The 13,521-nt window shown below is 44.1% G+C and overlaps 1 protein-coding gene across 3 annotated transcripts in view; it reads right to left on the bottom strand.

Annotated features, from left to right (window-relative positions):
• The window catches only part of stk11ip (serine/threonine kinase 11 interacting protein), a 148,182-nt gene that overhangs the window by 96,169 nt on the left and 38,492 nt on the right, over positions 1–13,521 (bottom strand). For all 3 annotated transcript variants that reach the window (XM_063051405.1, XM_063051406.1, XM_063051404.1), the window contains exons 5-9: positions 9,641–9,736; positions 7,476–7,583; positions 6,721–6,792; positions 2,595–2,724; positions 674–777 (exon numbers count right to left, since the gene is read on the bottom strand). In XM_063051405.1, the coding sequence (XP_062907475.1) occupies positions 674–777; positions 2,595–2,724; positions 6,721–6,792; positions 7,476–7,583; positions 9,641–9,736 (510 nt within the window). The remainder of the gene's footprint in view (positions 1–673; positions 778–2,594; positions 2,725–6,720; positions 6,793–7,475; positions 7,584–9,640; positions 9,737–13,521) is intronic.

Here is a 13,521-nt window from a genome sequence, read left to right as displayed (position 1 = left end):
CCTCTTTGTACCATCAACATTTAAGAGAAATTTGGATAGGTACATGATTGGGTGGGGTACAGAGGGCTAGTCTGGGTGCAGGTCAATGGGACGAGGCAGATTAACAGTTCAGCACATACTAGATGGGCCAAAGGGCCTGTTTGTGTTGTAGTAGTCTATGACTCTACGATCCCTCCTCCAGTCGGTTCCACCGGGAGTCGGCCAATACCTTCACTGGGATGTTGTCAGCCCCCTGCCGATTGCTGGATGCTATTTGCAGGTGGATTAAAAGGTTAGATTTTTTTCAAAATTAAATTTATTTGTCACGTGTACATCGAAACATACAGTGAAATGTGTTGACTGTATTAATATCGAACACAATCGGTGGATGTGCTGGGAGCAGTCTGCAAATGTCAGAGTTCCAGCTCCGACACAGCATACCCACAACTTATTAATTGTAACCCATGTGTCTTTGGGATGTGGAAGGAAATCACAGCAACCAGTGGAAATCCACGCGGTCACAGGGAAAATGTACAAACTCCAAGACGGAGTTAAGAACCCTGCTCTTCAATCACCGGTGATGTGAAACGATGCACTTACGGCTCCCTCCCTCCAGAATGAATGGCTCATCACTCAGCACGACCAGGCCAGCAGTTCTGCCAGCTCGTGGTGACCCACTGCCTCCTGTGCTCACCTCCTTAAGCTGATGGAGATGCGAGAGCGGGGCAAGCTTGGCATGCTCACAGATCACGTTACAAGCCAGGTCCAGGCACTTCAGGTGTGACAACAGCTCCAACCCTGGAAACAAAAGTACACTGGAAGGTGACATGTGCTGGCATGCAAGCAGTATAGAAAGACTGTAGGTTAATGGAGCTAAGCTTTAATGACATGTACATCGAAACATATAATGAAATGTGTCATTTGCATAAGACATAGGCCATTCAGCCCATCAAATTTGTTCCACCCATTCCACCATGACAGATTTAATACCCCTCTCATTCCCATTCTCCTGCCTTCTTCACGTAACTTTTGACACCTTTACTAACCAGGAACCTATCAACCTCCATTCTAAATATACCCAGTGACTTGGCCTCTAAAGCCATCTGTGGGAATTAATTCCACCGATTCACCACCATTTAGCTAACAAAAAAAAACCTCCTGAGCTCTGTTCTAAAGGGATGTTCTAATATGATGGGTCATTTTTTAAAAATGGACATGGGAACAGAGTATTGGAGTGGATGTAGGAACTTAGTGCAATGGGACAAGTCAAGAATGCTATTATATTTTTTAAAAAAGGGCGGTATATAAGCTCTGACTTTGTTAGTAGCAGCAAGGCACTTAAAGGCAACAGTTACTACTAAACTTTTACTCCTTGTGGAGCCCAGAATTAAACAGTACTGCTGTAGGCTAACATGTGGGAAACATTAATCCTTTAAACAGCAAGCAGAAATTTACCAGAATGGTCCCAGGGATAAGGCATGTTCAGTTAAGTGGAGAGGCTGTACGAACCTGGGTTTGTTTTCCCTGGATTAAGATTAAGATTCGGGTATAATAAATGGGGAGAAAGCTGTTCCCATGTGGTAGAAGAATGACGAATTGAGAGCACGTTCTAGATTCTGACTGTCTACTCTATTTATGCCTCTCAATGTTTTATATGCCTAGAGCTGCAGTTTAGGAGAATAACACGAAGGGTACCCATAGGCAGGGGTGCCATAGTATCACATACATACACACTCCCACACACCGTGTGGATCATAGTGCCTGGACTGTGCTCTACTCTTCTATGTTCTATGCAACCACGATATGTTGAAACCCAGAGTCAAAGATTCTAGCAAATTTCAACAGATGAGAGCATTCAAATTGGTTGCATCGCCATCGGGTATAGAGGTACCAATGCACAAGATCTGAAAAAGCTGCAGAGGGTTGTAAAGTCAGCCAGCTCCGTCAGGGCCTCAACTTTCCCCGTCATTGAGGAAGGCGATGCCTCAGGGCAAGATCTTTCATTAAGGACCCTCATTATCTACAGCATGCCCTCTTCTCACAACTACCCTCAGGCAGGAGGTACAGGAACCTGGAGATACAAACTCAATCTTTAAGAACAGCTTCTTCGTCCCTGCCAGCAGATAGTGAACTATGAACGCTACCACTTTATTTTTCAATTACTTGTTTATTTATTTTTATATACATATATATTTTTAAATTGTAATTTATAGCATATTTTATTCTTACAATGTACTGCTGCCACAAACCAACAAATTTCACACTATACATTAGTGATAATAAACTGGATTTGGATGGTCAGAGCTATGTAGACTTGATGAGCCTCCTCCTGTGTTGCAAGGGAAGAGAAATGAAGCACTCAGAACAATCAAGTCCCCTTGCCTTGGATGAGGTACTGGGAACCAAGAACAAAAGGGGCACAGTGAAGGAAGCTTACGTAATTGACAGCTGATCAGTCTCAATTGCTGTAGTGTCACATACACACTCTTCCTCACGCACAGTCTAACCTATATATCATAATGGCAGAGAACAGGAGTGAAGCCTCTTCTCCTCTCCCACCAATGCCCTGACACTGCTTCAGGAACATCAAGCCAACTTTGTGGGGTCAGCCTTACCAGTGATATCGTCCAGTTCATTGTTGCGTAGGACTAAAGTGACCAGTTGGACCCGGGAGGAGGAATTGAAGATGGGCACCTTCTCCAGAAGGTTGTAGCTCAGGTTCACGTACACCAGTTCTGACAGCAGCTGAGGGAGGGAAGGGAGAGAGGGAAGGACAGGAACAAGCAACAATTGATTAAAAATGATTCTTCTCTTACTCTGTGAGGCTCAAATTTTAAATCTGCCTCCAATTCGTGGCAGTACAGAGGAGCACGGGGGGCGGGGGGGGCTCTGTCCGGATCGTGGCAGTGCAGAGAAACACAGGGAGCCTCCAGATTGTGGCAGTGCGGAGGAGCATGGGGAGGGTGCTTCCAGATCGTAGCAGTGCGGAGGGGCGCAGGGGGGTGCTCCGGATTGTGGCGGTGCGGAGGGGCACGGGGGGGGGGCGCTGTCTGGATCGTGGCAGTGCAGAGGAGCACGGGGGCCTTGGGGTTCACTTCCATAGATCTCTCAAAGTTGCCGCACAAGTTAACAGGGTGCTTAAGGCGACATATGGTGTGTTAGGTTTCATTAGTCAGAGGATTGAGTTCAAGAGCTACAAACTAATGTTGCAGCCCTATAAAACTCTGGTTAGACCACACTTGGTGATCTATTATGTCAGTTCTGGTCATCTCATTATAGGGACGATGTAAAAGCTTTAGATAAGGTACAGAGGAGATTTACCAGGATGCTGCCTGGGATAGAGATCATGTCTTATGAGGATAAAGTCAGAATCAGGTTTATCACTGACATGTACTGGACTGTGTAAAAGTCTTAGGCACATTTATATAGCTAGAGCGCCCAAGACTTTTGCACAGTACTGTAGATCATGTCTTTCTAGATACCAAACATTACTTAATTCTACCGAGCTAATACATAGCTAAGCACTGTACAGAGTATATATAAAAACCCCATTTCCAGAAAAGTTGGGATATTTTCCAAAATGCAATAAAAACAAAAATCTGTGATGTTAATTCATGTGAACCTTTATTTAACTGACAAAAGTACAAAGAAAAGATTTTCAGTAGTTTTACTGACCAACTTAATTGTATTTTGTAAATATACACAAATTTAGAATTTGATGGCTGCAACACAAGCAACAATAGTTGGGACAGAGTTAAAATAAGATTGAAAAGTGCACAGAATATTCAAGTAACACCGGTTTGGAAGACTCCACATTAAGCAGGCTAATTGGTAGCAGGTGAGGTATCATGACTGGGTATAAAAGTAGTGTCCATCAAAGGCTCAGTCTAGGGGTTTTTTTATAGAATATGACGAATAAACAGGAATAGGATACTAGGATGGTCAAAGATGGGAGGGTGAAGTGTAGGTTTGTGTGTGTGTGTGTGTGTGTGTGTGTGTGATTGGGTGAAGGGATTTAGAATGTATCTCTAGTGCACATTCTGGAGCAGAGGGTGGCGGTAATGCACCATTAAGCTGGATGCCAACTGCCATAAAACAAGATACAGACAGACAGGCTCAGTCTTTGCAAGCAAGGATGGGTGGTGGCTCACTCCTTTGTGCCAAAATTCATGAGAGAATTTTTAGTCAGTTCAAAAGGAACACATCTCAGTGCAAGATTGCAGAGAATTTAGGTCTTTCAACATCTACAGTACATAGTATTGTGAGAAGATTCAGAGAATTCAGAGACATCTCAGTGCGTAAAGGGCAAGGTCAGAAACCACTGTTGAATGCGCGTGATCTTCGAGCCCTCAGGCGGCACTGCCTAAGAAACCATCATGCTACTGTGACAATTATAGCCACCTGGGCTCGGGAGTACTTCGGAAAACCATTGTCACTCAACACAGTCCGTCGCTGCATCCAGAAATGCAACTTGAAACTGTATTACGCAAGGAGGAAGCCATACATCAACTCTATGCAGAAACGCCGGCGAGTTCTCTGGGCCCGAGCTCATCTCAGATGCACCGAAAGACTGTGGAACCTGTGCTGTGGTCAGATGAGTCCACGTTTCAGCTAGTTTTCGGAAAAAACAGGCGTCGAGTTCTCCGTACCAAAGATGAAAACGACCATCCAGACTGTTATCAGTGAAAGGTGCAAAAGCCAGCATCTGTGATGGTATGGGGGTGCATCAGTGCCCAAGGCATGGGTGAGTTGTATGTATGTGAAGGTACCATTGACTCTGAGGTGTATATTAGGATTTTAGAGAGATATATGTTGCCATCAAGGCGACGTCTCTTCCCGGGACGTCCATGCTTATTTCAGCAGGACAATGCCAGACCACATTCTGCACGGGCTACAACAGCGTGGCTTTGTAGACACAGAGTGCGTGTGCTTGACTGGCCTGCTGCCAGTCCAGATCTATCTCCTATTGAAAATATATGGCGCATCATGAAGAGGAGAATCAGACAACAGAGACCACGGACTGTTCAGCAGCTGAAGTCTTATATCAAGCAAGAATGGACAAAATTTCCAATTGCAAATCTACTACAATTAGTACCCTCAGTTCCAAAATGATTAAAAAGTGTTATTAAAAGGAAAGGTGATGTAACACAATGGTAAACATGCCTCTGTCCCAACCTTTGTTGAGTGTGTTGCAGCCATCAAATTCTAAATTTGTGTATGTTTACAAAATACAATTAAGTTGGTCAGTAAAACTATTGAAAATCTTTTCTTTGTACTTTTGTCAGTTAAATAAAGGTTAACGTGAATTAACATATCACAGATTTTTGTTTTTATTGCATTTTAGAAAATATCCCAACTTTTCTGGAAATGGGATTTGTATGTGCCTGAGACATTTGCATAGCCTGTACGTCTTGAAATTTTAAGTTTTGCAGCAACAATACAGTGCAATTCATTAAGAAAAAATAGGTTGAACAAGCTAGGTTTTTCTCTTTGGAGCAAAGGAGGCCAAGAGGTGATTTAACAGAGGTATACAAGATGATGAGAGGCACTGATAGAATGAGACCTTTTTCCCTGGGCGTATATGGGTAATACAGGAGAACATACTTTAAGGTGATTAGAAGGAAGTATCTCCCACCCCCACCCCCACAGAGACTGGTGGGTGTATGGAACACAGCCTAGGGTGGTGGTGAAGGCAGATACATTACAGACATTTTAGAAACTCTTAAGAAAGGCACATGGATGATAGAAAAATGAAGGGCGATGTAGGAGGGAAGGTTAAATTGACTTTAGAATATTTAAAAGGTTGTCACAACATGATAGCCCAAAGTGCCCCTACTGTGCTGTACTGTTCTACGTTCCACGTTCAAATACACACTCTGGTAATTCAGGAACCAAATGGTTCAAATAACTATAGGCTAGCACCAGAAGGAATTTGAAGGAGGAAGCATACTTGTATGGTTAAGGAGTGTAATTAAGGCTGAGCAAAGGCAATAAAGAACAAAGCAATATTTGGGAGGTCTGTGAATAAATGTATACACGTTGCCTCAGGAGATGGCCAGCAGAGTAACTCCAAAGGCCAACCACCACAGGGGAGGACACTGAGACAAAGACATGCCAGCAACTCCACTTTATTAAGAGTTGGAAGAGATTTAGTATTTTAAAGACTCTATACAAATGTTTGTAGATGTTTCGTGGACAGCATTCTGACTGGTTGTATCACTGTCTGGTATGAAGACGCCAATGTACAGAATCAGAAAAGGCTGTAGAAGGTTGTAAACTCAGCCAACTCCATCACAGGCAATAGCCTCCCTGTCCTTAATGACATCTCCCAAAGGTCATGCCTCAAGAAGGCAGTATCCATCATTAAGGAGCATCATCATCTAGGACATACCTTCCTCTTGTTACTACAGTTAGGGAGGAGGCATGGGAATCTGAAGACCTACACTCAACAATTCAGGAACAGCTTCCTCCTCTCCATCAAACCCAGGAACACTACCTTTCTATCTTGCTCTCCTTTTGCACTATTTTTAAAAATAATTTCTTATCCTACCTTATGTTTTTTAATGTCTTCTTTGTACTGCTGCCACATAACACCAGATTTCACAACATACGTCAGTGATAATAAACCTGATTCTGAGATGCTGTTTCACTTTACACTTTGAGATAAACACAGCTCTTCTCTCTTTCTGAATCTTCTTCCCATAGAGGCATTCAGTTCTCCCAGTGGGTGCAGCCTCTTACCTGGAGATTCTCCGCACAGTCCCGGATTCGATTGTGGCTCAGATCCAGAATCTGTAGCACATTGAGCAGACCCTGACAAGAGCAAGCAAAAAGAAAAAATGTAAAGACAAGCAGCCCTTAAACACTGCAGAGTCTATGTCACAGGCTTGGCAGAACACATAACATTAACAGGCACGGGGACACGAGGGTGTCAGGTACATTCCAGGGCATTCAACCCCACTTCCCCATGATTCCGCCAGCAGTTAAGATTCTCTGGAAATATTTGATTAGGAATAGGGCATTGGTATTGACCCCTGCTAACTGACAGCCGCTCTGAACATCCAGGAATCTGAATGCCATCACCAACTGCAGATGTCAAACTTCCATGGAGCTGTGGAAAGAGAAACACACAAACACAAAAAGAGTTTCAGGTTAAAGACTCCCTGTCATATCTGAGAAAGGGTCTCAGACCATAAGCACTAATGGTTTCCCTTTCATGAACTGCTGAACATTTTCAGCATTTTCTGTTTACATTTCATGGCATTGTGTGTGCCTTCTTGAACTTTAACTCTGACGAACAGTACCAAGGGGGACTTGTACCATATAGGGGTGGCACAATGGTGTAGCAGTTCGCAGAGTGCTATTAATTGCCAACAATCACTGACTTCTAAGTGTAGGGGGCAGCCAACGATGATTGAGCTGGTAGCAGCCCACTGGAGTCACCATCAGTATGGCATGCCCCCCCCCCCACCCCCCACCCCAGCAAACTGTCTTACCAGCGAGTTGTCGAGCGACGTGATGAAGTTGTTGCTGAAGTTGAGGGTGTGCAGGTCCGGCCAGGGAAGGGCAGAGCTCAGATCACCACCACAGACAGAGATAATCTCCTGCCCGAAAGACAGAGAGAGAGAGAGTTCAGGGAGAAAACCAGAGCAGTGGTGGGACACTCAACCCCTCAACAACCCTGTCATTCAACATAATCATGGCTGATCTGCACCAGGCCTCATCTACTCTGAGCCAGTCCCATATCACCATTTCCCCATTCAAAATTTACCCACCATCTGGAACGTAGAACAGTCCAGCACGGGAACAGGCCCACTGCCCGACAAAGTTGTGCCCAGCCAAGTAGGCTAATAACGCCTCATTGAACTAAACCCTTCTGTCCACATAATGTCCATACCCTTCCATTTCCTGCATATTCGTTTGCCCATTTCAGAGCACCTTAAGTACCTCATTGGTCAAACCGCAATTGGAATATGGAGAACAGGTTGGGGCCCCTTATCTACGAAAGGATGTGCTGGCAAAGGAAAGGGTCCAGAGGAGTTCATGAGAATGATTCCAGGGACGAAAGGGTTAAGTATGAGGAATGTATAATGGCTCTAGGCCTGTACTCACTGGAATTTAGAAGAATGAGAGGGGATCTCATAGAAACCGAATGAATATTGAAAGGTCTAGATAGAGTGTACATAGAGAGGGTATATTTCCTATAGTGGTGGAGTCTAGGACCAGAGGGCACAACCTCAGAATACAACGGTGTCCCATTAGAACAGAGATGAGGAGGAATTTCTTTAGCCAGAGTGGTGAATCTGTGGAATTCACTGCCACAGGCAGCTGTGGAGGCCAAGTCACTGGGTATAATTAAAACAAAGGCTGATACGTTCTTGATTAGTACGGGTGTCAAAGATTACAGGGAGAAGGTAGAAGAATGGGACAATAAATCAGTCATGATAGAATGGTGGAGCAGAGTTGATGGCCCAAATAGCCTAATTCTGCTCCTTTGTCTTATAGTCTTACGGCCTCTACCGTATCTACCTCTGGCACCACCCCAGCAATGTGTTCCATGCACCTACCACTCTTCCTAGGAAAAATATTGCACCATAGAACTACTTAAATGCATGCCCTCTTGTATTACAGCATAGTACAGGTCCATGCTACATTATTATACTGCCCAGTTCCATCCACTCGCACCTGGACCATACCCCTCCCATTCATGTACTTATCTAAACTTCTCTCAACATCCACCACTTCTGCTGGTAGCTTGTTCCACACCCTCATTACCCTCACTATTCTCCAAATTGGACAAGGAACTGAGAAAATTATTTCCAGGCTGTGGCCTATAGAGAAAAGAGTGGCTGAATTGTTCTCAAATACTCCAGCAAGCAAATATCTCCTATGCTGAAATAATTATATGATTCAACCTCTTCAGCCTTCCAATATCAACCTGCAGTCACCTAGCTTCGGTATTAAGACTGTGTTCTAGCCACCCTGTCAGAGATATCAAGTCCCCTTTTCCTACTTTTAAGAACTCTCAAACTCAGAGGATATCCAATTAAACTGTCTGCCACAAAATGCAGAATCTCCCAGTGGCTACCAATATCACTTTGACCTCCCATTCCGACATGGCTTCCTTTCCTCTCCTGCCACAATGAGGCCAAGCTCAGGCTGGAGGAGCAACACCTCAAATTCTGTCTGGGTAGCCTCTAACCTGATAACATGAACATAAGTTTCTTTAACTGCTGGTAATTTATCTTACCACTCCCTACTTCTCTCCTTATTCATTCCCCATTCTGATTATCCTTTCACTCCTTTTCTCCTCACCTGCCCATCACCTCCCTCTGGTTTGCCTCCTCCTTCCCTTTCTTCCATGGTCCACCGTCCTCTCCGATCAGATTCCTTCTTCAGCCCTTTACCTCTTCCGCCTATTCCTTCCCAACTTCTCACTTCATTCCCCCTCACCTGGCTTCACCTATCACTTGCCAGCGTAATCCGACGCCTTCACCCCAGCTTCTTATTTTGGTTCTGTCCCTTTCCTTTCCAGTCCTAATGAGGGTTTCCCATATTACATTCGCTGGCTGTAAAGCACTGGGTCAAAGGCTCTGTCACTTCTCTGAGGTAAACCTTGAGGCTATTGCTGTTGGGTCCTTGCCAAAGGCAATAGACTCACCTCGACAGTGTTGATGCAGTAGGAACAGACGAGAATCTCCAGCCGAGTGTAGACACCCCGTAGTCCTTCCAAGCAGTGAGGAGGAACACGCTTCAGCTGGAACACAACGGTGGATAAGTATGAGGCAAAGGAACAACATGCAGTGCACTGCCATACCTGTCAAAGCCCTAGACTACCTCCAATGCCAAAGGAGACACAAGAAGTCCTATAGATGCTGGAAATCCTGAGCAACACACACAGATGCTGGAGGAACTTAGTGGGTCAGGTTGCAGCTATGAAGGGAAATGAAGAGTCAACGTCTCGGTCCCAAGCGTTAACAGTTTATTTTTCTCCATAAATACTGCCTGTTGAGTTCCTCCAGCATTCTGGGTGTGTAAGATTTCCAGCATCCACAGGACCGCTTGCGTCTCCAGACACATGAAGCTTAACTCACCTGGGTGAAGCTCAATACCATTCCACTTTTCTGGCACCCCACTCAGCACTTAAAACCTCAAGATTAAGGTTTGAGAACAACTATTTCTCTTAAATCATTTGTTTCTTTGACCAACCACCACGACTGGTACAAGATAAAAGACATACATACATTGAGTGGACAGTCTCAGGATAGAAATGCCTAATATGAGGAGGCATAATTTTAAGGTGATTGGGGAAAGCATTTTTTTTTAATACGGAATTATTGTGGCTGTATGGAACCAGGGGTGGTGGTAGAGGTGGATACATCAGGGATATTTAAGAGACTGTTTGATCGGCACATGCATTAAAGAAAAATGGAAGGGTATGAGGGAGGGAAGGGTTAAATTTTATCCTGGAGTAGATTACAGGATCCACACTACACTGTAGGCCAAAGGGCCTGTACTGTGCTGTAACGTTCTATACTCTAATCCTACTCACCACAGTTTAGCAACATTATGACCATATGATCACTGCGCTCTAAAATGGACATTTTTTTGTTCTAATTGTGCTCTTTCTTGGAAAAACTGTGTCTAATTTATGTTCAATGTACGTTTTTTTTGTGAATGCTGCTTATCTGTTGCTTTGGTGCCTGTGATGCTGCTGCAAGTACGTTTTTCATTACACCTGTGCAGACGTGTACTTCTGTTTACTTAGACTGCTGTGTACCATGACTACAGGATGAACTACCTGTAAGTTAAGTCCTTTTAATCTAAAAGTTAAATCTTTTTAAGTTCATCTCCTCCAACCAGAGCTCTACCACTGAGGAGGACCGGGCAACAGCACAGGGTATACTGCCACCTATGGATTCCTGACTGGTGGCGTGCCATTCTGACTTAGAAATATCTCACCATTCATTTACTGTCATTGGGTCCATCTGCTGTAACTCACTACTCAACAGCACTGTGGGAGCGCCTTCACTAGATAAGACTGTCATGCTTCAAGGAGTTAAGTTTACCACCACATTTCCAAGGGGAATTAGGGGATGGGCAATAGAACACAGAACATTAAGAGCACAGTACAGGCCCTTCGGTCCACAATGTTGTGCCAACCCATTCAGAATTAGGTTTATTATCATTGGCATGTATCATGAAATTTGTTAACTTAGCAGCAGCAGTACAATGCAACACATGATAATATAGAAGAAAAAAATAAGTAATCAGTTAAAGTATTATATATATTTTGTACGAATATTAAATAGCAAGATTAAAAATAGTGCAAAACAGAAATAATATATAAAAAGTGAGGTAGTGTTTATGGGTTTTATGAGTTCAACGTCCATTTAGGAAACGGATAGAGAGGGGATCTACTCCAAGATCAGTTTAATCCTTCTGTCCTGCTTAGCCCTACATTTTTCCGTCATTAATGTGCTTATCTAAGAGTTTATTAAATGTCCCTAATGCATCTTCATCTACATCACCCCGGCGTCATGTTCCACACACCCAACACTCCCCATGTAAAGAACTTACCTCTGATGTCCCTTCTATAGTTTCCTCTTATCACCTTAAAATTATGATTTTCATATTAGTCATTTTCACCCTGGGGAAAAGTCTTGGGCTAGCTACTCAATATATGTCTCTAACTTGCACACCTCTATTAAGTCACCTTTGCTCCAGAGAGAAAAACCCTAGCTTGCGCAACCTTTCCTAAGACATGCTCTCTAATCCAGGTAGCATCTGGGTAAATATCCTCTGCACCTCTCTAAAGCTTCCACGTACTTACTATGAGGCAACCAGAACTGAACACAATATTCCAAGTGTGGTCTAACTAGGGTTTTATAGAGCTGCAACTTTACCTTACACCTCTTCAGCTCAATGCCTGACTAATGAAGGCCAGCACACCATATGCCTTCCTAATCAACCCTATCAACTTGTGGGGCAACTTTGAGGGATCTACGGATCTGTTTTTCAAGACCACGAATTATTTTAGGTCTTACCACCAATGATAAATTGCCTTGATTTATTCCATTTTTAGGGAACACAAGGAACACTCCAACTCTGAAATTTTGCTTCTCATTCATGGATCACAGATCGAGGCTTACACTTACTGCCGACACCTCAGGGGCCAGATGAATGGAGCAGCTTGCTGAGTTCAATGTGAACCAGAGTCAACCACATTGCCACAAATGAGGAGTTACAAAATGGACAGTAAGAATATTGCTTAGACACAAGATGCTGGAATCTGAGGCCACACACTTAATGCTGGAGAATCTCAGCAGGTTGGGCAGCACCTGTAGAGGGAAATGGACTGCAACTGGACTGAAAGATAGAGGGGAGAGAGAAAAAGATTAGCTTCATTCCTCACATACAGTAAAATGAATTGTTTACCATGACCAACACAGTCTGAGGATGTGCTGAGGGCAGTGAAGTGTCACCATGCTTCTGGTGCCAACATAGCATGCCCACAACTTACTAACCGGCATGTCTTTGGAAGGTGGGAGGAAACTGGAACACAGGGAAGAAACCCATGCCGTCAAGTGGAGAACATACAAACTCCTAAGGTACAGTGACAGAATTAAATCCTAGTTGCTGCTGCTGTAAAGCACTACACGAACGACTACACTACCATGCCGCCCACCGGAGATAGCTGGTGTGCTGGAAAGAGGCAGTATAAGACCTGGCAAGTGATTGCTAGATCCAGGTTGGGGGTGGGGGGGGTGGGGGGAGAAGAGCGGGAAGCTCAGAGGTTATAGGTGAAAGTGGCAAAGGACTGAAGATGATTGAACCTGATAGGAGAGGGACATAGAACCAAAAAAAAGGAGGGAGGAGGGGTATTCGTTAATCAGATAAGATTACTAGCAGGGTTTCGATGCAAAATATCGTGAATTCCTTCTACACCTCCACAGGTGCTGAGTTCCTCCATCAGATTGTGAGCTGCTCCAGATTCCAGCATCTACATTCTCTTGTCACCAGGATTACTAACAATCCAATTTCGCCATTACTGACATCACTTTCTTCAATCCAGATTTAATTAATTAAATTAAAATGCTCCAGTTGGCAAAGTGGGATTTGAACTTTGTTTAAGGTTTCCAGATACGAGACCAGGAACGTAACAATCAGATACCCAATGTAGTCTACTTTGTCAAGCACTATCATTCCATCCGCAGCAACCCTTAGAGGAACAACACCCTATATTCGTTTAGTAGCCTCCAACTTAATGGTATGAAAATCGATTTCTCCAAATTCTGGTAGTTCCTCTCCCCTCCCCATTTGCTATTTCTTTACTCCTCATTCTGGCTCTCCTCTTACCCCTCCCATTCTCCTCACCTGCCTGTCAGCTCCCTCTGGTGCCATTCCTCCCCCTCCTTTTACACCCATAGTTCACTCTGCTCTCCCATCAGATTCCTCCTCCTTCAACCCTTAAACCTTTCCACCTATTACCTCCTAACTTCTTACCTCACCTTCCCCTCTCCCGCCCACCCACCTTCTCCC

Source organism: Mobula hypostoma, chromosome 6 (genome assembly GCF_963921235.1).
Source record: "Mobula hypostoma chromosome 6, sMobHyp1.1, whole genome shotgun sequence".
NCBI lineage: Eukaryota > Metazoa > Chordata > Chondrichthyes > Myliobatiformes > Myliobatidae > Mobula > Mobula hypostoma.
This window is presented reverse-complemented; position numbering and strand designations above follow the sequence as displayed.